The sequence below is a fragment of the Miscanthus floridulus genome, chromosome 18 (assembly GCF_019320115.1).
Source record: "Miscanthus floridulus cultivar M001 chromosome 18, ASM1932011v1, whole genome shotgun sequence".
Taxonomy (NCBI): domain Eukaryota; kingdom Viridiplantae; phylum Streptophyta; class Magnoliopsida; order Poales; family Poaceae; genus Miscanthus; species Miscanthus floridulus.
Window position 1 is genome coordinate 81,900,175 of NC_089597.1, and position 25,968 is coordinate 81,926,142.

At 46.9% G+C, this 25,968-nt stretch overlaps 1 protein-coding gene and 1 pseudogene across 1 annotated transcript; both read left to right on the forward strand.

The window, feature by feature from the left end:
- The first annotated feature begins 955 nt into the window (after nt 1–955).
- Nucleotides 956–6,937, forward strand: LOC136522263 (solute carrier family 40 member 1-like). The gene is made up of 8 exons (XM_066516085.1): nt 956–1,277; nt 1,503–1,653; nt 4,165–4,361; nt 4,447–4,899; nt 5,764–5,935; nt 6,028–6,276; nt 6,404–6,531; nt 6,648–6,937. Exons 1-8 carry the CDS (start codon nt 1,141–1,143, stop codon nt 6,661–6,663), a joined length of 1,503 nt encoding a protein of 500 aa, XP_066372182.1. The 5' UTR covers nt 956–1,140; the 3' UTR covers nt 6,664–6,937.
- An 8,581-nt stretch (nt 6,938–15,518) lies between these two features.
- Nucleotides 15,519–18,167, forward strand: LOC136524094 (subtilisin-like protease 4; annotated as a pseudogene).
- The last annotated feature ends 7,801 nt before the right edge of the window (nt 18,168–25,968 follow it).

A 25,968-nucleotide genomic window follows, 5' to 3' on the forward strand; every position in this document is an offset into this window, starting at 1 on the left:
CATGTTTTGTTGCACGTACGGATATGTTTGCTAGTAGGCAATAAAACAAATGACCATGAATAAGTAAATTCTAAATAACTCTAAATAAATTACCAACAAACAGATAATATTTTTAAGAAAAAGTACTACTCCTTTCGTTTCAAATTATAAGACGTCATGTATCTACAAAAGACGAACTCTAAGTAAATTCTAGTAACATTTAATTTTTGCTATGCACTTACATTATTTCTAGATACATAATAAACGTCATGCATCTACAAAAGACGAGACGTCTTTTAATTTGGAACAAAGTGAGTAGATTCAAATTTTTCTCGTTAAAATAAACTAGTTATTAATTCTTATAGATTAAACTAGATTTTTATTATTTGTAGAAAACAAAAACCACACAAGAAATTACTTTGTGCATATATTCCGGTAATCTGCTGCCGATGCATTGAATAGTGTGTTCTACAGATATTGACGCTGTTAGCCGTCAGCGATATATATATATAGAATATATTGAAGAGCAGGTAACCCGTAACTGCTATATACAATATACTGGCTAGATCCACGTATCAGAGTGAGCCATCAGGCAAAAAGTAAAGTGCTGCTCCGATCATCCGATGTACATACCGCGGCATGGATCGCGTGTTGAAGCAGGTTGATTTCTGATCCGCGAATCCCACTGCCGCCACCCGCCACCGCCACTGATTTTTGGCTGTTCCGCCGGGCAAACTCGCCACCAATTGCCACCTCAGTGTGATGCTTGCAGCTTTTTGTATCTTTCCTGTTGTTTGAACGGCGCCTGGCGACGCGACAGTTCCAGCGCACGTCACCCTAATTGTTTTGTTATGTTGAGATTAGCGCTTGCTGAATGTGCGATCCATCGTGTGGTCGGCTGGTCGCACCTCTCCTCCATGTTCCATGCCGTCTCGGCTGCAAAGGATCATAAACAAATATGTTTGCTTTTTATACAATAGGAGCAGGAATACATAAGACGACTCCGTGAGAAGATCGTGAATCTGATCGGGGCCCTGCTCGTCTGGTCAGCCACACAGCAAGCCACCGCAAGTCGTCGCGGTACTCAAGTGAGATCGGGTCGGGGTTTCGGGATCAGGTGAGGGCGATCGAGGACCGCCCGTGCGGGCCGCGGCTGCCGACATGGACGAAGATGCGGCAATCGAGGGCGGGCAGCTCGCGCCTCTTCTCGGAAACCGAAGTGCGGCCTCGCCGTCGCCGGACGCGTCCCTGCTCCGCCGCCTCTACGCCGGCCACGCCCTCGCTAGATGGGGCGCCAGGTGCGTTCACTCCGTAATCAGTTACATACCTTTCATTCCTCCTCGAGTTTTCAAATCAGCGCCTGTTTCCTTTTCCTTCGGTTTTTTTTTTTCCTCACTCTCTATTTCAGCTTTCGACAATCTCCTTGTTGCTACCATGGATTATAAACCACGCATATATGGATATATAATAAATAATACTACTAATAGTCAGATTATCTTGTGGTTTTCCGGTGGCAAATTAAGGATGTGGGAGTTCTCAGTTGGGCTGTACATGATCCGCATCTGGCCAGGCTCGCTGCTCTTCACGGCGATCTACGGCGTCGTCGAGTCGTCCTCCGTCGCCGTGTTTGGTCCCATAGTTGGGACGCTGGTCGATAAGCTCACGTACCTTCAGGTCAGCCATGCATCATTCGCCATGTTCATCAAACTACTATTCCTCGCGTTCAAAAATATATATGTACGTGGTTTATTTGTTTTCTTAGGGCAACTTCAGCGGTGATCTCAAAATAGGTTCTCTATTTGCCCTGCTTTTGAGGTTTTCTGTTTTTCAAACTCCACTCCAGGAGACCTCAAAAAAGGGTCCTCAAATTCATTCTTAGAAGAAACGACACATGAGACCTACACATCATCCACTTTCTTTATCTTCTTCCCCGTTGAGAGGAACTCGGACATGTATTGGCAACGGAAGACCGCCGAGGGAGGGGTGTAGCGAGGGAGGGGCTCATCCAGGTGCTCGACGGAGGAGGGGAGCCACGAAGAGACGGGTGCCCGATAGAGGAGGCAAACCATTGGCCCCTCAACGGAGGAGTGGGAAGGGTGTCACGAGGCGTAGATGAGACACGAGGATGCAGTCGTGAGGGCCAGCTCCTCAATGGAGGAGCGGGGAGGGCGTCACGAGGCATCGAGAAGCTGCGGGGTGGGAGCCGCGAGGGCCGGCCCCTCGACAAAGGAGCGGGAAGGGCGTCATGAGGCATCGAGGAGCCACGGGGATGAAGTCACGAGGGCCGCCAGGGAGTAATCTATAGGAGACACCTAGCTAGGATGGAGGAGTCTCCCAGGTGGCGGAGAGGAACCTGACAGGGTTGGGTGAGCATGGAAGGTCGAGCAGGTGCGGGCGAAAAAGCCTGCGCAACCATCAAAATGGAAAAGTTAGCACTCCCTCCAGACCCTCCAAGGAACGAGGGTTCGAGAGAAAGATTTGAAGGTCGCCTACTTTTAAAGGCCGGAGTAAGGTCGTGTGTATTTTGCTCCCCTCTCCTCATCCCTCAAAACTAGGAAGAGGACTCAAATAGAGGCCTCCTAGAGTTGGTCTAATTACAACAACCTTTTGGAGGACAAATACAAAATTTTAAATAATTTTGTGGCACATAAATGTTATATTATGTTAAAAATAATTTATTATAGTATAGTATTTATTATATATATAGTATAGTGTTGTATACATCATCGCATAAAAAATATACTATTAATAGAGTAACTATCGGAGGGAGTAGTTGCTAACTGTGTGTCAGGGCACTCGTTGACAAGCTCACGAACCTTCAAGTCAGCCATCATTCGCCATGTTTACCAACCTACTGCTCCTTGTGTTAGAGGATGATGTTGCAATGGAAAAAAAATAAGACTATAATATTTAAAGCTTGAACGAACACACTATGTTTATAGTATGTTGTTCTAGAAGATCATATGTAGATAACCATCACTATCATATGAGAAAACAAATTAAATTAACTAATACTGAGAGAGGTTGTAAGTTGTATTTAATACATTTGAATGGTATGGTACGTAAATTAATAACTGATGATTATATTGCATACGCATACAACTTAGTCACATAGGCACTCTGACACACTCCATCAGTTAGCCGCTCAACACTCAGTCATTCAATCAACCACTCTTGCCACTCTTCAATCAGTCAGTTACTTGACCACACTAAGAGACTCAGCGGCTTAGTTTGTCATGCATTGGACCACTCAACCACTTGGCACTCAACACTCATGCACTCTGAAACTCAGTCACTCAAACACTTAGTCACTCAGTCACTTAGTCAGCAATTCGACGCTCAGCCACTTGGCACTCAACCACTCATGCACTCGGATACTCAGTTACTCAGAGACTCAGCCACCCAGGCGCAGAGGCAGTCGGTCACTCGACACTCAGCCACTTGGCACTGAACCACTCGTGCACTCAGACTCTTGGCCATTCAGCCATTGAGCCACTTGGTTACTCAGCCACTCGACCTGTCAGGCAGTTAGACACTCCACACTCAATCACTCGGCACTCAGCCACTTAGTAAGTCAAACACTCAGTCACTCATCCACTCCTCACTTAGAGCAACTCCAAGAGACTTGGTAAAATTAGATATTAAATTGTGAGATTTAGCCATTATGTAAAATAGAAAGCACATCTAAAATGTAGAGTTTTACAACAGCCTAGCTAAATTGGAAAACACATATAGCTAGCAGGACTCCCTAAGGAAATATGGTCAGTGAGAATGGTGGGATAGCCAGCTAGAAAAAATGGAAACAATATAGACGAGCTGTTGGAATGCTTTTTGGAGCACAATAGCTATATATGGCTTCACGAATACATTTACCCAGATCCTCTTAGTCACTATTCCTTGTAGTGCTTTTCTCCATTCCACGAGTCTAGGAAGTAAAACAGAATCACAAACAATAGGAATAATGGTATAAGATTTTTGTTTTGTCAGAACATAACTAGGCACATGTTTCATTGAGAGAAAGATAAGAAATAGAGTTTTGCAAGAGGTAGGGCAGCAGCGCCCCACAGCAGCACTCGGGTTTAACTTACAAAGACAGTTTGAGCGACACAACGACAATCAGTCACTTCCTATGACACTTGTATATCCCTCCTAGCAAGCAATTAATAGCCAATGAAAAAATTGCAGGTCCTTGGCCTGTGGCTGTTAGTCCAAAGCCTGTCCTTCATCATCGCCGGAGCCTCAGTAACCGCCCTGCTTGTTTACGACGACCTGAAAGCCACAAGCTTCCCTGTTTTCATGGCGCTGGTCATCGTGACCAACGTGTCAGGTGCGCTAGCAGCGCTCTCAACACTTGCCGGAACCATACTGATCGAGAGAGAATGGTACGGTAATATCTAACTACTAGTTTCTTATATATCTGTCCTGAATCCTGACCCACAAGTTGATCGAGTTGTTGCATTGCCGCAGGGTGGTGGTGATCTCGTGCAGGCACCCTCCTGCAGTGCTGACGGGGATCAACTCGGTGGTCCGGCGGATCGACCTGAGCTGCAAGCTGCTGGCCCCTGTCTTCTCCGGCCTCGTCATCAGCTTCGTGTCGGCGCAGGCCTCCGCGGCAACTCTGGCGGTGTGGAACGTCGCCTCGGTGGGGCTGGAATACTGGCTCTTCGTCTCTGTGTACAATGGCGTGCCTGCGCTCGCTGAGAGCAGCCGGCTGAGAACAGCTGATGCAACAGAGGCCATGTTGATGTCGTCGTCGTCGTCGGAGATCGTGTCACCGGCCGATAAGGAGCTGGATTGGAGGGTTAGGATGTCGGAGCAGCTATCCATCATACCATGCTGGGAGTCATGGGTGGTGTACCTGAGGCAGGACGTGGCGCTCCCAGGCGTCGCTCTCGCCTTCCTCTACTTCACCGTCCTGAGGTAAAGCTACCTCTTCTCTTTCATTATTATTAAATTCTATTGCCGCTAGTTGCAATAGCAGAATCTGTCTAGCCAACAACTGATTGTTTTAGCCTCTTTCAACAATCAGATTTTTCTCATGCACTTACACTGTCTTATAGCTATATTTACACCGTCTCATTACTATATTTAAAATGATTTTTTCAGTATAATTTATTAGACAGAGTGATGTAAGTTGAGAATAACACAAATATATGTCAATTTTTTTAAAAAAAATACAAATTATTTCTATGGATTCCAGACATCAGAGAAATATACGTCAAATTATTCACAAATATCATCAAATTGTTCACAAATTATGCACAAATACATATGGAAGAACAGAGAGCAGATCTCGTCTTGAAGCGGCAGAACAAGGGAGCACACATGCATGATCACGTCGTACAGCGGCATCACGGGGGAGCCAGCCGGCCGACCAGCTTTAGTTCACCGACCGATCGGTAGATTAGCTTCGTAATGATGGGTGCTCAGGTTTGTTAAGACGGCCTAGCTAGCCCTGCCCTGCCTTGCCCTGCGATCACTCGGTGGATATCGATATCGCGCTTTTCCATGGCGGTTGACGAGTACTACGCGTTCTAGCTAGCTTTTGACCGGAGCTAATCTAAGCTACTAGCTGGAGCGGAGCGGCTGCCCGCGCGCGCTTTGCGTGGTTGTCGAACCGCGCCGCACGCACGCAAGCGTCGGATCGGATCATCGAACGCTCAGAGATCAGGTTACTGGAGGCCAACGAAATAACCGGTTGTGAGATGCAATAACGTAACCCAGCTTAAATTCTGTCTGATTAACGCAAAGAGTAATGAAATGCTGTATGTGCTGGTTTTGCAGTTTTGGCACGTTGATGACGGCGACCCTGGACTGGAAAGGCATACCTGCGTACGTCATCAGTTTGGCAAGGGGTTTCAGCGCCATCGTCGGCATCGGCGCAACGCTGCTGTACCCTGTGGTGCACTCATGGGTGTCCACGCTACGAACAGGGCTATGGTCCATTTGGATGCAGGTACTAGTATGCAATAATGCACAGCGCGACATACAAACTAAGCATCAGGTTTCAGTGAATTTAACGGCTGCTGGACCTTGCTCTGCGGCCAGTGGTGCTGCCTGCTGGTGTGCGTGGCCTCCATCTGGGCGGCCAGCGACGTGGCGTCGGCGTGGATGCTGATGGCCGGCGTCGCCGCGTCGCGCCTAGGGCTCTGGATGTTCGACCTCGCCGTGATGCAGCTGATGCAGGACGGCGTGCCGGACCACGAGCGGTGCGTGGTGGGTGGGGTGCAGAATTCGCTGCAGTCCGTGTTCGACCTGCTCACCTATGTCATGGGCATCATCATCTCCGATCCCAGGGTGAGTGCCATTGCCATGAACGACGACTACTAGATGCTGTAACTACTAGTACTAGGCATGAATTGACATGCTCCGTATATACAAAGAAGGGAAGAAGGTGATGGTCGGTCCCATTAATTTTGAGCAGGATTTCAGCGAGCTGATCGTGCTGTCGTTCTTCCTGGTGACCTGCGCTGCAGCCATGTACACGCTGCACGTCTACCGCGTGCGCAAGCACCTCTTCCACTTCGATAAGATCCTCTCCAAGATCAGCTGGTGAGCGACCTGGCACGCACCATATGCCTGAGTAGAGTACCTTATACTTTACCAGTTATACCGATTGATGAGTTCCTGACTCTCTTGTTCTTATCCCTGTCTGCTGTCCGATGCAGGAACAAAGTTTCATGAATTGATTATATGGGCGGTTGGCAAAGCAGATATATCCTTGCTCCTGGCAATTGTAAATTGCTGATTTGACACTGGTTTTGAAACAACCGAAACGGAGTATACTGGCTGCTCTTGTAAACAGTTGTGTTTTTTTCCCTCTTCTGGTGTGCAGAAAATCGTGTAATCTATCTAGGAACATTTTTATCATGTATCAACTGTAGGTGAACTGGAATTTCCTAAACAAGCGTTGGGACTGAAGGATTTTAATCCAAAGGTGGTGTGATTAGACTTTTGTGGAAATGTGGGCTTAAAGTTATAATGAGTAAATGGGCCAATACTTCCGAACCAAGAAAAGTCTGAGGCAAGATGATCCTGTCACCGATCTTGTTCAACATTTTTGTGGATAATTAAGCTATCATCTTATCTAGAGCTAAGGAGGAAGGCCAAATAAAATAAGTCATTCAAAACCTAATTGGAAAATAGCTTGTCAATTTTGCAATCTGCAGATGACAACATTTTTTTATGGATCATGATATTGAACAGGCAAAGAATATTAAGTTGTTTCTTTGGACTTTTGAACAATTATCAGATCTAAAAATCGACTTTCATAAAAGTGAACTATTCTGCTTTGGCCAATGAACGAGTATGATGACCACTAATCTAACGGTTGATTTCTGAACAATGCTCCTGTACCATGCAAAAGAAAAACAAACTCATGGGATTTCTAAAGCTGCTTTAATTGGAAGACTCAATCATGCCAAACCATCATCAAGTGTGCAAATGGAAAACATTTGTTGTTGATCCAAGCTCACATCCATGGCCAGGCTCTCGGATCTCGGCTTCGATCCAGGAATGGAGTTTGAAAAACCGGTGTCCCAACGTTTCAAGTGCTCAGTGAGTCCCTTCCCCTCTCCCCATGAAGCCGTTTTTCTTAGTGGCTAGTTTTGACCGCTCTGCGGTTTGTCTCAATGAGGAGTCCGTGGGTCTCCTCCAATCTTGCCTCGGTGGAATGGCAAAAGATTTTCATGTGGTGCACCTCTCTGGGTGGATGTACCGTTTCTCCATCTCTTGCAAAGATGTGGGTTTCATGGTTTACAAGTTAAAGCATTTCATTTGCAACATTTTTATTGTCTTCATTCATTGGGTTGAAGGAGGCCCCAATTGGCGCAAAGACTTTGATCTCTGGTGCCTAGAACAATAGTCTGAGTGGACCAGAGTCGGTTCAAAATCCAGAAAACCTTCGCTGAGGCTGTCCGATCTACTCCGGTCTCGTGTCGATCTGTTTTCTTGCGCCTCAATTACCCTGCAGATTATCCAAAGATTTTTTATGTGGATCCCTCTGATCTCCCAAAAATCAAGTTGAGTTCTTCCTCCAGGCGGCCATCACGGCCTGTTCTTCGCTGGGCTCCTAAATGCTTAGCGCCTTCTCCGGCGGAGCCTGTGGCGGTTCCCCCTGGTTTCAAATTCAAATTCAACACTGCATGGCCCCTCCCTTGGCTCGGCGGCTCACTCGGTCCCAGCCAGGCTCCCCCTCGGCACACAAGGTCCGTACCGAGGCCCACCTCCTCTGTTTAAAGTGCTTGGGCCCTAGTCATTCAAGGAAAGGTTGCTCTAATACAGTAAGATGCAAGATAATGGGTGCTTTTGTGACGTTATGTTGCTGTGTTGATGCTAAACCTATGGCCCTGTTCGCTTCTCTTATAATCCGTACTTTTCAGCTTGATTTTTTTTTCAGCCGGAACAGTGTTTTTCTCTCATAACAAATCAACCGGAACAGTGTTTTGGCTTGTTTTTTCAGCGAAGCGAACGGGGCCATGGACATTTTAATTTATGTGGCTGTTGATGCGAGACCTATGGACATCATAATTTATGTTCGTATTGATGCCAACTGAACTGTGGGCATCTAAAACTATATGTATGGCATGTGGATGATGACACATTGATGCTATATATTTGTGTTCTAGTTGAGAACATTATAGAATCATATATATGATGTTTGTGGATACTATTATCATGAATGAATTATTGTATGAAATTGTACATAAATGAGGTCCTTCTGTAGAGAAGCATTCTATTGGTGTCAATGGCAAAATCTGATGGTTGCAAGGACAAGGAAACATATTTCCTCCCGTACGTATAAATTTTTTTGTCGGTAGAACGTCGATGAGAAAATAACAATTTCCTGTTGGGCTAACGTTCATGGAAAACAAACATTTTCCTGTCGGGCAAAGGTTGTATTTCTGGCGGTTGGAAATCGACAATAAAAACATTTTCTGTCACTACATCACATTCTCCTGTCGACTTCAGACGGCAAAGATAGAATTCTAGACCTGATGGCTAACAACTTTCCTGTCGACAACGTATCGACAAAAAATTGCTACACTGACAAAAAAAATCGTCCACCGACAAGAATATTGTATTTTTTCCTACAAACCGTATCAACAAAACGTGTCGACAACGTGGCGGCAAGTTTAAAAAAATAGAAAGCCTGTTTGGAGAAGCTGTTGCGGGACTTTTAGATCTAGAAGGCTAAATTATTTTAAAGAGCCAATTGAGCTATCTAAATTTACCTAGGCTCTTGAAGTTGCTCTTATAATTTGAAATGGATGGAGTATAATATAGATAGATACTCCAAGTGGTGCATAGTAATCAAGAACCGTATTCTTCTCCTGGAATATTTCCTGTTGTCATCTTGCTAAGCTTCCAAGCTGAGCAGCATCGAATCCCAGGCGGCTGTACGACGCAAGGTTCCATGTCCATATCGTAGACTCTCAGTCTTGCCGTCCTCGCAAACATTTCCCAACACCCTCACGGTTCCGTTCCAAGTGCTCATTTCTGCTTCTGCCAACAAAATCGCCGGCCTTGTACGGTTCCATCAATTTGCACACACGAACTGTGATCCAAAAGCCTGCCGTCTCTAACAATGAGTGAACACACATACACGCACGTTAATCTTGTCTTGTATAAAAGGACGCCATGGATGCACATGCAAACTACATTAGAGCAAGCCGGCACCAATGATGGAAAGCTTCCTACTTCAAGCTGTCCTTGGAAGACTAAAACAGAATCACTAGCCATAGATCTAGTGTGTCTACTTACTTTTGGAATAACAGTGAGATCTAAAACATCTACTAGTACATGATTAATAGATAGAGTGAGAGAGAGAGATGGGTAAAGGGGGTGCAAACCATCGGTCGCCTTCGAGAAAGACGGGCTCGCCATCGCGGTGCTTGGTGAAGATCCGGTGGCGGTGCTGTGTCAAAGGACGGCGGTGCTGTGGCGGCGTTGGCCGGTGGCAGTGCTTTCCGTCACTGGCTGCGCACCCTCTCTTAAATCGGATTAGGGTTGTGTCGGTGGGGCGACTATAGCTCAGGTGAACTTTGCGATCTGAGCTGCCGGCCCCCACCTTTCTTTTATAGCGCAGTGTGATGGGGGCCCACCAACCATATAGGGTTGGGCGCCCCCGATTAGGGCGCGGATCCAAGGGCCCGGCCAATTGGATAGAGATCATCTAACATTCTCCCCCTTGATCTTACTTTATTACTTAAACTCAACTTACTTACTTTATCTTATTCCCATTCCATTACAAATCGGTGCATAGAGCGTGCCTCATCGTCACGGTCAGTTGCCATTAGATTAAACAGCTACAATGCACATCTCTGTTTTGAAACAGATTCTTAACTAGGCCCTTATTTTCTAGGAATCATAAGCTTTTCCTTAAACCCATGCCGGCTAAATGTTCTCTGAACATGTTGGATGGTAAACCTTTTGTAAGCAGATCCGTGAGCATCTTTTCTGTTCTTATATGCTCAAGACTAATTATATGATTCCGGACTTTATCTTTCACGACATAATACTTTATGTCAATGTGTTTGGCAGCACCACTTGACTTATTGTTGTGAGTATAACATACTGCTGGATTATTATCGTAGTATAACTTAAGTGGTTTATGTATGTCGTCTACCACTTTCAACCTGGGCATGAATTTCTTTAGCCAATTCACCTGCCCTGTGGCCTCATAACATGCTACAAACTCGGCATATATTATGAACGATGTAGTGACGGTTTGCTTTGAGCTTTTCCACGATATAGCTCCTCCTGCGAGAGTGAATATGTATCCTGACGTGGACTTTCTTTATCTCCCGCATAATCAGAATTTGTATACCCCTCTATGTGCAGGGAATCAGATCTTCTGTACGTTAGCATGAGACCCTTCGTACCTTATAGGTAACACAAAACTTTCTTTACTAATTTCCAGTGTTCTATTTCTGGATTACTCTGATATCTGCCAAGCAACCCGGTAATAAATGCTAAGTCAGGGCGAGTACACACTTGAGCATACTGTAAACTTTCGACAGCTGAACTATATGGAACCGCTTTCATTTGATTGATCTCATATTGGTTCCTAGAACATTGAAATTCCCCATATCTGTCGCCCTTGACTATGGGAGTAGGTAAAGACTTACAATTTTGCATATTGTATTTCTTTAAAACTTTTTCTAAGTATGCCTTTTGTGATAATCCTAAAACCCCATTTTCTCTATCTCGGTGAATCTCTATTCCTAGGATGAACGATGCTTCACCGAGATCCTTCATATCAAACTTTGAGGACAAAAACTTCTTTATTTCTAATAGTAGATTAACATCACTGCTAGCGAGCAAGATGTCATCCACATACAAGACTAGGAAAATATATTTTCCATTCTTGAACTTTGCATAAACCCAATTGTCCTCTATATTTTCTTGAAACCCAAACTTTGTTATTGTACTATCAAACTTCAAATACCACTGTCTTGAAGCTTGTTTTAATCCGTAAAAGGATTTCTTTAGGCGGCATCCCATACGTTCTTTTCCTTCCACAATAAAACCTTTCGGTTGTGCCATATAAACGTTTTTCCTCCAAATCCCCATTTAGGAACGTCATCTTTACATCCATCTAATGTAATTCTAAGTCGTAATGTGCTACAAGCGTCATTATGATTCTAAAAGAATCCTTACATGAGACTAGAGAAAATATCTTATTGTAATCTATGCCTTCTCTTTACGTGAAACCTTTCGCCACAAGTCGCGCTTTAAACCTTTCTATATTCCCTTTGGAGTCATGTTTAGTTTTGTAGACCCATTTACAGCCTATTGTCTTGGCTCCTTTAGGAATTGTTTCTAAGTTCCAAACTCCGTTGGTTTTCATTGATTTCATTTCATCTTCCATGGCTTCAAGCCACTTGGATGAGTGAGCGCTTCTCATGGCTTCTTCAAATGAGCTAGGGATCACCCTCCATTTGAAATTCCTCACATTCATAAACTTCATAATCATTAGGAATGGCTGATCTCCTGACTCTTTGAGACCTTCTAGGGGCCTCGTTAGATGACGCTTGTTCTACATAAGGTTGTTGTTGTTCTCCCTCATGTGTGACAATAGGTTCTTGAGGATCCTGAAGGACAGGTTCCTCATGTTCATTCATTGTTGCCACAGGAGAACTAACAACAGGTATTGTTACTATAGTATCTTGCACCGTTGGTACAGCGACAACAGGTAGCGTGAAGAATGGTTCCTGAACCATAGGAGTGGGCACGTATACCCGCTTCTCTTTAAAACTAATTTCTCGTGCTACCATGCTCCCCCTGATCATATCATCCTCTAAGAAGACAGCATGTCTTGTTTCTACAAACTTTGTTTGTCTGTCAGGACAATAGAAGCGATAACCTTTTGACTTTTTGATAGCCAATGAAATGGCAGCTGACTGTCTTAGAGTCTAGCTTTCCTATGTTTGGGTTAAATACTTTTGCCTCAGCTGGACAACCCCACATACGTAAATAGTTTAGTGAGGATTTCTTTCCTGTCCACAACTCATACGGTGTTTTGGACACCGACTTACTTGGCACTCGATTAAGTATATGAATGGCGGGTTTTAACGCCTCCATCCATAAACTTATCGGTAAGATAGAGTAACTTATCATGCTTCTCACCATATCCATTAAGGTACGGTTATGTCTTTCAGCTACTCCATTCTGCTGAGGCTCGCCCGGTGTAGAATACTGGGCTACTATGCTATTTTCCTATAAGAATCTTGCAAAAGGTCCAGGAACTTGGCCATATGGGGTGTGTCGACCGTAGTACTCTCCCCCACGGTCGGACCTTACTATCTTAATCTTTAAGTTGTGCTGATTTTCTACTTCAGCCTTGAATATTTTAAATTTATCCAATGCTTCGATCTTTCTTTAATTGGATAAATATAGCCAAAACGAGAATAGTCATCTGTGAATGTTATAAATGAATCATAACCATCCACACTCTTCATAGGAAAAGGACCACAGATGTCTGTGTAAACTATTTCTAAAATTCCTGCGCTTCGTTTGGCATCTTTCTTTATCTTCTTAACATACTTTCCTTTTATGCAATCTATGCATTGTTCTAAATCTAAAAATTCTAAAGGTGGAAGAATTGATTTCTTAATCAATCGCTCTATTCTCCCCCTCGAAATATGGCCTAAACGACAGTGCCATAATTTCGAAGATACATCATGCACTCTCTTCCGCTTATTTGTTGCATTCATAGACGAGGAAGCATTCTCATTCTCAGTACTTACATCATTCACATTCTCAGAAAGTGATAATAAATAAAGCTTGTCTTGTCGGAAGGCAAGACCAACACATTTATTATTATAAACAATCTGACATTTGCCATTACCAAAATGACAATCATATCTATCGTCATCTAAACGTGAAACACTTATTAAGTTTCTTCACAAATAGGGTACAAATAGAACATCTGAAAGCTTAAGTAGAAAACCATCAACTAATTCTAGAGAAAGATCTCCAATGGCTTCAACTTCAGCTTCAACTCCATTTGCTACTTTAATTCTTCTTTCTCCTCTTTGTAGGGTCCTCCTCGTACGTAATCCCTATAATGAATTTGCAACATGAACAGTTGCACATGAATCAATCCACCAGGTAGATTTTGCATAACTTAAATACAAGGATTCATCTATGAATGTAATGAAATCCTCACCTATCTTCAGTAGGCTCTTCAGGAAGTCTGGACAATCCCTCTAGTAGTGTCCATGCTTTTGCACCATTTGCACTGATCCTTCTCAACTTGAGCATTGTTGTTCTTCTGATGATGCTCAGTCTGAGGGGCTTTCCCTTGAGGTTTGGCATTCTTATTGAAGTTCTTTTTTTGTCCTTCACAAGGTTAGCAGAGTCACCCTGTAAGGACTTCAGCCTTTCCTCTTCTTGAACACGCATTGTGATGAGCTTCTCTATGTCTCACTTGTCGGGCTACATGTTGTAGTTAACAACAAAGATTTCATATTCCTTTAGCAAGGAAGTAAAAACCAAATGAACTAGGAACTCATCCTTGAGCCCCAAATCTATTGGCTTCAGCTTCGAAGCCGTGTTGCTCATCTTCAATATGTGCTCTCTGATACCACCACCAGTATATTTTTCATTGAATAATTTCTTGATCAATGTACTAGCATCAGCCTTTGAAGAGCCAGTGAACTGACTCTCCACTTTCTTAAGATACTCCATGGCAGTATCACAATCTGGGATAGACCCCCTTATAGCATCTGAAATTGTGGACTTAGCCACCATCAAGCACTTACGGTTTGATATGCCCCATTTCTTGCTTTCGAGATCATACTCCATCCGCACTTCTGCATGATCTCGCTGCCGAGCAGTGAAATCAGCATCAGACTCGTTTTCTTCCCTCACCGGGTCCACTGGCTCAGTAGGACACGGGGAGGTTAGCGCTAAGTCATTCTTGGACATCGCAAGTGCGAGATCATACTTCTCTCGCCATACTCTGTAATTGCCCCTTCTAGAGGTGGTGTGTGCGAGATGAATGCCATTGGGATTGAGTCCTGAAAAACACCGTCAGATATAGTGAGAAAATATGACATTATAATTGTATGCTTTAATTTAACGTTGGTCAAAATTAAAACATACAATATTCTTATACACTAATTCTACATCACCGTTGGTGGAAATAGAATTAATGCATGAAAAACTTATGATTAAACATTATAATATTGCTATTATCAACGTTGGTCAGAAAAATAATAATATTACAATTTACTGATTAAAATTAACTACTCTTGAAATTAAATTCTCCTATTGGTTCGAATTTAATTAGAAGATTATAAACTTTAACATTGCAGCGGAAACATGAATAATAATAATTATCTACTTTTCAGAAGCATTTTCTTGTTCATATCTACTTTCTGGAAAAAAGTAACACGTTGGTGTAATTTTACCAGAAATTTTAAACCTTCAAATTCATCAAATTCATTCAAATCTGCTTCTGAAAATTAAATAAACTTCAAATCATTTCTTGCTGTTCATTTTGGCCCGACCTGCAGCAGCAGTAAACGGCCCTGTAGCAACAGTTCGCGGCCCGGCCTACAGCAGCAGTACGCGCGCACGCGCTCGCGGCGCCTCCCCCACGCCCAGGCCGAAACCTAGGCCAGGGCCGGGAAACTACAATCCCGCCTGGGCTCATTTTGGCCCGATGACGTTCCAGCCGTCGGATCAGATCCGATGGCCGTCCGCGCGCGTCACTCGATCAAAATGGCGACCTCAGCTACTCCCCTGAAACCCTAACGCCATTCTATTCTCCTCCTTCTCTCTCTCTGCGCAGCAGCAGCGAGCGACCGAGCGAAGACGAGAGCGAAGAGAGGTGGTGGCGCCAGCGTCGGCCCCCTCACCGGCGCGCGTGTTCCCTAGCAGGTGAGTGCGCCGCCGTCGAGCGGTTTAGGCGACAGTGCCCTGATCCCCAAGCGCGCTGCGGCGAGAAGCTCTTCAAACCCTAGATCTAACCGTTCTCTTCTCCACCTTCTCTCTCTTAGCCCCACGACGACACTGAGTGAGGCGAGGCGATGACGGCGCCGTCGTCGGCCCCCTCACTGGCGCGCGCGCTCCCTAGCGGGTGAGCGTGCCGCCGTCGAGCGGCCTGGACATGGTGCCCTTGGCCAGAGCACGCGCCCGCTCAACGTGCAGTGGCGGCTCGACCCTTCTTCTCGCGCACCGACGAGGCGGCAGCGCGGTGCAGCGGCGAAGTAGGCCTCTTCCCCTTCCCCTTTTCTTCTTTGATTGGATTTTTCTTTCTTTTCTTCTCGGATCTATCCGATTTAGGGTTGAGGGTGGGGTTAGGATCGAGATTAGGGTTAGGGTTTCCTTACTGTTCATCTTCCCCGAGCGGTTTGCGCGGGTTAGAGTTAGGGTTTCCTTACTGTTCAACTTCCCCAAGCGGTTTACGTGGGTTAGGGTTAGGGTTTGAGTTGCTTTTCAAAACCGAGACCCTTCTCTTACTTCTTTTCTTCACCCGAATTGGGTTTAGGGTTCGATGAACCCTCTGTTTAGATCCCTAAACAAATCTGCCATCTCCTTCTAAATGTTGCTACTCGGTTTTCTTTTCTGATAGGCTAGATCTACACCTAGTTAGGCGTCTGATACCATTGACAGACCTAAAATAGGATCACTAGCCATATATCTAGTGTGTCTACTTACTTTTGGAATAAACAGTGAGTTCTAGAACATCTACTAATATAGGATTAATAGATAGAGTGAGAGAGAGAGGTGAAGAGGGTGCAAACCATCGGCCGCCTTCGAGGAAGACGGGCTCGCCATCGTGGTGCATGGTGAAGACCCGGTGGCCGTGCTGTGTCGAAGGGCGGTGGTGCAGCGGTGATGTTGGCCGGTGGCGGTGCTTCCCGTCACTGGCTGCGCACCCTCTCTTAGATCGGATTAGGGTTGTGTCAGTGGGGTGACTGTAGCTCAGGTGAACTTTGTGATCTGAGCTGCCGGCCCCCACCTTTCTTTTATAGCGCAGTGTGACGGGGGCCCACCAACCATGTAGTGTTAGGCGCCCCCGATCAGGGCGCGGATCTAAGGGCCCAATTGGCCATAGATAGAGATCATCTAACAGTCCTTGCTCGGCATTCTTACTCCCTGTGTTCTCCTTGCTACTTCAATCGTTGCCAAGACGACCGGCGATGACGAGCTCCGCACGTTCATCGTCCACATACAGCCGCTGGGGAAGCACGTGTTCGCCATACCAGATGACCGGACGGCGTGGTATAGGTCAGTCATCCCTGAGGATAGCCGGCTTCTGCACGCCTACCACCACATCGCCAGTGGCTTTTCCGCCCGGCTAACGCAGCGGGATCTCAACGTGCTGTCTGTCACGCCAGGCTTCCTCGCGTCGCAACCGAACGTGGCTTATGAGCTGCTGACGACGCACACGCCTCGGTTCCTCAGGCTGGACGTGCCATTGCCACAGGAGGGCGTGAGCGCCATACACCCTGTTCGTTTGGGCTTGTTTGGCTTATAAGCCGTACTTTTTCAGCCAACGAACAATATTTTTCTCTCACACCAAATCAGCCGACAGTACTTTCAGCCATGGCTTATCAGCCAAACAAGCCCAAACGAACAGGGCGTGCTCGACACTGGTATCTTTCCCTACCACCCATCGTACAGCGGTGACGGCATGCCGCCGTCGCCGGCAAAGTGGAAGGGTCGCTGCGACTTCAACGGCTCTGCGTGCAACAACAAGCTCATAGGCGCGTGGTCTTTCAAGTCCAACCCCTCACCGCTCGACATGGATGGCCACGGCACGCACACGTCTAGCACCGCGGCAGGGGCGGTCGTGCATGGAGCCTAGGTGCTCGGCCAGGGCCACAGCACCGCTTCAGGGATAGCGCCACGTGCTCACGTCGCCATGTACAAGCCGTGCGGCGACGAGTGCACCAGTGCCGCGATGCTCGCCGGCATCGACGTGGCCGTGCTAGACGTGTGCATCTCGTGGCTTGGCCGACCCAGGTCGTCGGCCCTCCATCTTTGTCGGTGAATTATGGACCAACCTTCAACTTGATTCTGGCACGTCCATGTCGGCACCGCACCTAGCCGGAGTCGCGGCACTGATCAAGAGCAAGCACCCGGACAGGTCACCGGCGGCGATCAGGTCCTCTATTGTGACAACCGCCAACCCCATCGACCGCTCCGGAAACCCGATACTGAACGAGCAACATATGTCGGCCTACTTCTTCGCCCACGTCAATCCAGTCAAGGCCGTCGATCCCGGCCTGGTCTACGACATCGCCCCCGACGACTACGTGCACTTTCTCTACAGCGTCTACATGAGCCAGGACGTGTCCGTCATCACGCGGCGCGCTATGGACTGCTCGGCCATCAGAGTGATCCCAAACCACGCGCTGAACTACCCCTCCATCTCGGTCGTGTTCCCACAGGCGTGGAACTCCACGGACAATCCGGTGGCCGTGGTGCACCGGACGGTGAGGAACGTCGGCAAGGCACCGGCTGTGTACTACCCCTATGTAGACCTACCGTCGAGCATGGTGCATGTCAAGCCGAGGTCTCTGCAGTTCACGGAGTCAAACCAGGAGCAGAGCTTCACGGTGCCCGTGCGGCGAGGGCAGAGTTGTAACCCGAAGGTGGTTTAGGGCGCGCTCCGCTGGGTGTCTGACAAGCACACTGTGAGAAGCCCTATCTCCATCACATTTGAATGATCAGTAGAGTCACAATTGAGTTCTATGTTCTTGGCTGCTCCTGACACTTCCACCCAATCCAAAGGTTGTTCGTTCTTCGTGCAAATTTTAGGAAGCAGCTAGGCAGCAACCGAGTGTTTTGGCCACTCCCAGTACTCGGTTGCATTACCATGTCTTTTTACTATATTTAAAATGTCTTATTATTACATTTACAATGATTTCTTTATTATAATTTATTGGACAGAGTGATGTAATTTGGGGATAACACAAATTTTATTTCTATGGATTGCAGATCTCAGAGAAATATATGCCTAATTGTTTAGGGGTTGCAAATATCGAAGAAATATATGCCAAATTATTCACAAATGCCAGAGACAGAACATACCAAAACAAAGATCGAACATCCATTCTCTTCTCTTCTACCTCCGGTTTAGGCATCTTCTTTCCGATGCGGAACATCCCGCAGGGTAAGGGAGCGGAGCTCTGGGCAGCCGCGGGCGAGAGCGGAGATGCTAGCATCGGTGACACCACGCACCGGGTGGCTCCCACGGACGGCCACCACCATGAGGCAAGCATCCGTGGCCTCCTTGCCCTTGAGGGTCCTCTCATAGATGTCGCCGTCGTGGTCCATCAAATCGGCCTCATCGTCCTCATCCTCATCCTCTTCAAGGTATTCAACTGCAATCTTCTCAAGGGAGGAGTCTCCAATCTGTGGAGATAATAGAAAGGCCAAATGCGCTAGGGTGACAATATCATCAAAATAAGGTGGAATGAGAGTATTGTGATCAAGGTCTAGCAAGGATAAAAAAAATTGAAAGTGCCAAGGCTGGATTGATGGTTAAGAAGTTGAGTACCTTAGCAAAGAGGCCGGCCAGTGTGGGGGTATTAACCCCTATACCCTTACAGCTAGGTTTGGGTCCGGCCCACCAGAAGATGACGCGCGGCCCAGCCGATCTGCTCAGAGTCCTACGCAAGGAATCAAGGCAGACTTGGAGATCAAGCAAGATCCTGGTCGGTTAGAATAGGAATCCTTATCCGGCCACCTATGGCAATTGTAACTGGTTAGGATTAGTTTCTAGATCTGTAACCCTGCCCCCCAGACTATATAAGGCGGGCAGGGGACCCCTCTCAAAGATAATCTCATTGACATACAGCAATACAATCAGACGCAGGACGTAGGTATTATGCCCTCACAGCGGCCGAACCTGGATAAAACCTCGTGTCTGTCTTGCGTCACCATCTCGTTCGTAGCTTGTGCACCTGTCTGCCGATAATCTACTACCTTGGGCATACCCCTAGGTAGACTGCCGACCACATTTCGTCGACAGTGGCGGGCCAGGTAGGGGGTGTGCGTACTGCTCCCCAGACGAACAAGATGGTCATCATCCCCGGTTCCATAGCTACGCCGAACGGCCTCACGTTCACCATCGGCCAGATCACCTGGACCACTGGCTCTGACAACTTCATCGCCATGACCACGGAGGAGGCGCAGATCCAATCTGCGTCGACCACTGCTACACTAGCATCTTCTTCAGCCACGCCGACAACTCGTCATTCGCTTCCTCGCTACAAAGGGAGGCAGATCGACAACACCGACCTGCTCGACTCCATCGATCAGGTCGGCACCAAGCTTGCTAAAACCCTAGCTCTGGTAGATTCGATTCAAAATCAACCTTCCAAGCAGGTAACCACTACCCACAACAGATCTACCCGACCAGCTCGGGCCAGTCATCCTACACGACTCGGTACGGATCTCGTGGTCACGTCTACTCCTGAAGGGCACTCTGTTCATCGCCGACCAGCCCCCGCAACGGGTCTCCGGCTCTCCGAGTGCGAAGCCTTGATGGAGAATTACCAGGCCCAGCCCTACGGCCTGCGAAACACTGCTTCCAACTACGCGTACAGTATACAACGCTGCTCGGATCTATGTTTTATACATCGACCTCGGCCAAAGCCACGCAACTTCATCAACATGGTTCGGATTGAGGAGTATCAAGAGCTACGACACTAGATTTGCATGATGGCTTGCCATTATGTGCACGATGAAGATGACGTCAAGCAGCCGTGCAAGAAGATGGAGTATAAGCAAGTGGGCCAACTATGGGTGTTCGTGTTATGTATGTATTCATACACAATGTACAGCGACAACCTGGAAGGACTTCGTGTGCTTCTCCGACTCCAAATATGAAGACCACATACAATCTACTAAACCACCATCAGGCTACTCCATAACCTTCATGCAAGCATGGAGGATCTCCGACTGCGCCCGACCTCGGCTGGACATGCCCGAGGGCTTTTGCCTCCCCATGCGATGGAACTAGGTACATGCCCTCCGACCACCGAACTGGTCGAGCAGCCACGTCGACCACGGACCACGTCGACCACGTCTCGAGTGGCTCCGCCGAGCTCCGACCACGTCGACTACGGACCACATCGACCACGTCTCGAGCGGCTCCACCGAGCTCTGACCACATCGACCATGGACCATGTCAACCACGTCTCGAGCGGCTCCACCGAGCTCCGACCACATCGACCACGGACCACGTCGATCATGTCCTGAGCGGCTCCACCGAGCTTCGACCACCTCGACCACCAGACCACATTGCAATGATGATCGCCATGAAGAATGGTGCTATGACAACTGCGACCACCATCACAATAGGCCAAAAAGCACGAGGACTAGACAACTTTATCGCCATTGACCAGATTTCTATCCAAAGATAAGTACACTTCTCATATTTATATTTTATACAATTTTTATTACGACGTTTCTCCACAACGTCCTTGTCATGATTATTCTTCAAATAATGTTTGTCCATGTATACCATCTTAAATATAACATACAGCTATGCTTAATGCAAATCCTCGACCAGTCATGTTGACACTCGATGTCTCTAGAAATGGCCCTGTCTCCGGCTCCTCCCTACACGTACACGAGCGGCTGCCCTCTGCGTTATGGGTGGTCGGCAGCGGCTCCTTAGCGACGCTTTGTTCTTCCTACACGTGCACGGGCTCCACGCCCCACGTTATGGTTAACAGGCTAGCTAGGGCTGGAGACTCAGCTACATACTAACTGGTCGGACAGTTTATATTAAGTATAAACACAAACTTCATATTAACATTGATGTTTACAAAGCACCAACTGCTTTATCACATCATGCTCATTTGCAAATGACTGCTGAGCATCATACGCTATTTCTTCACCACCTCCCCGTTCTCCATAATTTATTACTTTGTACATCATGTACTACCATTCTACATATTTATATTATAGGAATTTCGAGCTACGCATGGGGACTTCGTCGCTCGCTCATCGACCTGTGCTCGGGGACTGCCTCGGTCACTCTCTGACCATAGCTTAGGGACTTTATCGCTCGCTCATCGACCTGTGCTCGGGAACTACCTCGACCACTCTCTGACCACAGCTCGGGGACTTCGTCGCTCGCTCATCGACCTGTGCTCGGGGACTACCTCGATCACTCTCTGACCATAGGTCGGGGACTTCGTCGATCGCTCATCGACCTGTGCATGGGGACTGCCTCGATCACTCACTGACCATAGCTCGGGGACTTCATCGCTCGCTCATCGACCTATGCTCGGGGACTGCCTCGGTCACTCTCTTACCACAGCTCGAGGACTTCGTCGCTCGCTCATTGACCTATGCTCGGGGACTGCCTTGGTCACTCTCTGACCACAGCTCGGGGACTTCAACGCTCGCTCATCGACCTGTGCTCGGGGACTACCTCGACCACTCTCTGACCATAGCTCGGGGACTTCGTCGCTCGCTCATCGACCTATGCTCGGGGACTGCCTCGACCACTCTCCGACCACAGCTCGGGGACTTCGCGTCTCAACTACATGCGACTGGCGACTCGCATACAGTTGGGATATTTTTTCTCCTTTAGACCTTGCTACAAGGCTCATACCTTGCCTTTCAGCAAGCTCGGGGACTACATCGGTATGATGCACCTGCTAGTGCAGCTCGTATCGCCTGTACGACGATTGAATTCTCAACTTAACTGAGAATTCTTTTTAGACCCTGGCACCACGTGCCTACGTCACCTACTACTAGGCTCAGGGACTAAGTGGGCACACTTCACCTTACCGTGAATGTGCTTATTTTATCGACCCCTACGCTCTGACTGTTGGCCATAACTACTCCTGTACAAGGGTCACTTACATTTCTTTTCAGAAATACAAGTGGGCACACTTGATCAGGAAAGAAATCTTTTTCTTTTTTCTTTAGAGCACCATGCATTATTCGGACAACCGGAATCTTTAGCTATAATCGTGGTCTACTGCTCTCTGTGCTAACCAGAATATTGGTATATTTACTTGGTCAATGTTTCAACCAGTTGGAGATGACATGAAGACAAACCGCATTAGCCAAAGAAGATCAAACGACGTGTCGCAACATAATACATGGTGCTCGGGGACTAGCTGTGGGGGTATTAACCCCTATACCCTTACGGCTAGGTTTGGGTCTGGCCCACCAGAAGACGACGCGCGGCCCAACCGATCTGCTCGGAGTCCTACGCAAGGAATCAAGGCAGACTTGGAGATCAAGCAAGATCATGGTCGGTTAGAATAGGAATCCTTATCCAGCCACCTATGGCAATTATAACCGGTTAGGATTAGTTTCCAGATCTGTAACCCTACCCCCCAGACTATATAAGGCGGGCAGGGGACCCCTCTCAAAGATAATCTCATTGACATACAGCAATACAATCAGACACAGGACGTAGGTATTACGCCCTCACGGCGGCCGAACCTGGATAAAACCTCGTGTCTGTCTTGTGTCACCATCTCGTTCGTAGCTTGTGCACTTGTCTGCCGATAATCTACTACCTTAGGCATACCCCTAGGTAGACTGCCGACCACATTTCGTCGACAGCTAGGGGAGCTTAGAAGAACCTGCAACAATGTTAGGCCCAATGATGATGGATTTGAGTGTTGGTGCAAGAGCTGGTGCAGGGACTGCCTTGGTCACATGTTCTCAATAGGTGCATCAACTACCTCGGCCATTGTTTCTTCCAAGTCAAGTGATGCAGTCTGCTCATTCCATCGTCCTTGGGCCCCTCCATCAATGTTCATGACCGAGCCAGCGCCGGAGCCTGCCAGGGTGGCGTCAGACCATGCTAGAGGCACGGGTCCGGTCCAGCGTGGGGGCTGAGGAGGATGGGGCCTCCTCATCAGGTAATTTAGAAACACTCTTCTTCTTGTTCAGGACAAAGACCAACATAGTCCAAGAGTCACCCATTTGTGGTAGACCGGCATTAACCTTGACTGGGTCTAGAATCTTGGCATCGTCATTCAGGTAAACTTTGGCATCGACTCTAGCAAGGTTGTTGGAATCATGCTAGTGTACAAGAATACTAAAACCAGAGACTACCTGTTGACACTAGAAATGGCAAACGGATATACCGCAAGCATACGGTAGTCAATGTAGCCTTCACCGGGAGTATTTCAGGTGTCGTATTTCCACAGAGAACGCGAAGTAAACTAACTAAGACTCAAGATCATCCTATGATGAGACAAAGGAATCTATGATAACTGGGTAGAGAGGATCTGTATAGTGAAGATATCTGGTCAAGGTATGGTAGGTATAAAGGGGTATACCACCCCTTCGCTTTACAGGAGGCGATAGGTGAGACAATAGGGAATGAAACCCTATCCGAAGTGGCTACCATGTTGTATTGAGGCCCTACCTTTTAAAAACTTGTCTTACACAAGTGGTGGACTACAAAGGCTAGATAGGGTTGTCACCACCTGCTAGCTACCACTAACTATCCATGCGACAAGCAGTCTACATAGGCAAGATATAGTCTAGATTCCACGTCTACACTACACTTACTACTCTAACCTTCTCGAGAGATTAGAGCACTCTACTAAAGTAAAGCGATGTACAAGTAAAGCAAGTATATAACTATTATCCCAGAACCAGAATATCAAATGCTATAAAAGATTTCAGATGTGTCACTTACAAGAAGATTGCATCCACCGAGGTACAGCTTGGAGAAGACACCAGATAGACCCGACTCTTGTCCACACTCCCCTCACTCTCTCCCTATTTAATCTCATAGCACTATAGCAGAGCTTCGCTAAAGCTACTAAAGAGTGGTTCACTCCAATGTGTCATGAATGAGAGTGAAGTCTAGGGGGTTATTTATAGCTAGAGTGAGGGGTAGTGCCATGTCAGTGATCCAGGTGACATCTCCTCCTTGCCCTTGGATCCAACCAACCTTTGATCAATGGTTCAGATCAACGAGGATGCATGGTGGCATGCATAGAGGCGGTGGGTGCAATTTCAGGTCTTGGTTGGCTCCCTAGTGAGGTCGCTCGACCTCTCAATGACAAGTGGGTCCTCCCTCTTTCTTCTAGAAGCATGTCCCACGTGTCATAGGGTGTGTATGATGCTTGTTCTGCATTTGTCACATCGGGTTGCTTCTCATGTGGGCCCATGGATCCATGCGATCACCTCTTTGGCCAATGAGAGAAGAGAGTCTTGTGATCCAAGGGTGGAGATTGCCTTTGGGGTGTATGGGAGGATATGGAGGCTTGAGAGGGGGCTAGTGGGCCCAAGGTGAGGTCGCCCGACCTCTAAGTGGGGCCTTCAGCCACCCACTTCTTCTGTATTGTGTACCTACAAGCAAATAATGACATGTACATGTGGAACCAAGTTATTTATACCTAAGTCACTATGTCCTTGCTTGTTAGCTCCCATAAAGAGTGTTTTGTTAACGGTTTTGGTGGTGTAAAAACATGGTGAAATTACCGTCAACACTACCTTAGCTATGACTGCAGCGTTGAGTAAGTCTTCTCGAAAACCAATAAGCATAACCCAGGCTTCTCAATCCAAATCAAAAGACCTAACTTTCTTAGCTTCATCATGTTTAATGATCATCGTAGAGTAGTTGCTAAAGCTAAAAACAAGACCTAGGAATTTCTCCCTATCCATCGAGCTTCTGAACCAAACGTACACATCTCTCAGGGGGCAGGGTTGTACCTCGGTAACACGCACTTCATGGATGCCCATGAAGAAGCTTCTGAGTGTTGTTGCAAGGATGCCAAAATCATCCTTATGTACTAGCGATTACAACTTCACAATCGCCAGGTCTTCATTGCAGAGCGTGTAGCACCTAGTGATGAAGACTTCATAACGAAGGGGCGGGCATGGCACAGGGTCATCAAGGGTGAACCCAAGAGGCAAATGTCGGTAGGGATCCACTTCAAAGTTCACCATTGAAGGAGATGAGTTGTGGTTTTCTACTGTTGTTAGGAGAGCCGGGAGGAATTGTGCAAGTGGATGATTCGAGGGTAAGGGATAAACCATCGTTTATAGCAAAATTTTCCTGTGTCCCTTCAACTTCTAGAAGGGAAAAGAGCTAGTAACGGCAAGATTTGTGGGCCTTGGAAAGGCAGGTGTGAGAAGAATGCCCATAATTGAAGCAAATGTTTCTCAGCTCCATTAGTACCTAGATGATATGCCTTTCCCAAAAACTAGCATCATCTTCTTGGTCCCACCTTTGCTATCTAAAGGTTAGAAAACTAAGAAGTGCCAACTACCAACAGTTTCTCCTACAAACCCAAAGTGCATGCATTACATGTTTGTGATGACTGCCACCTTCATGCATGGTTTTCACTATGGCAGTTCAATGTTTCTAATGCAACTCTGATTGTGCCATTGAGATTCTCTTCATTGTGACCATATGCGGCATTGTCGTCATTAGTCGATTCCGAGCCAACATGAGAAGAACTGGTGGCCTATATATGACGAAGACAAATATTAAAATAGTTAGGTTGGTACAAGATAGTAAAAGTA

Coding starts and splice junctions, on each gene's coding strand:
- LOC136522263 (XM_066516085.1), top strand. CDS start 1,141: ATGGACGAAGATGCGGCAATCGAGGGCGGGCAGCTCGCGCCTCTTCTC. Junction 4,362..4,446: donor ATACTGATCGAGAGAGAATG/GTACGGTAATAT, acceptor GCATTGCCGCAG/GGTGGTGGTGATCTCGTGCA. Junction 5,936..6,027: donor TATGGTCCATTTGGATGCAG/GTACTAGTATGC, acceptor CTCTGCGGCCAG/TGGTGCTGCCTGCTGGTGTG.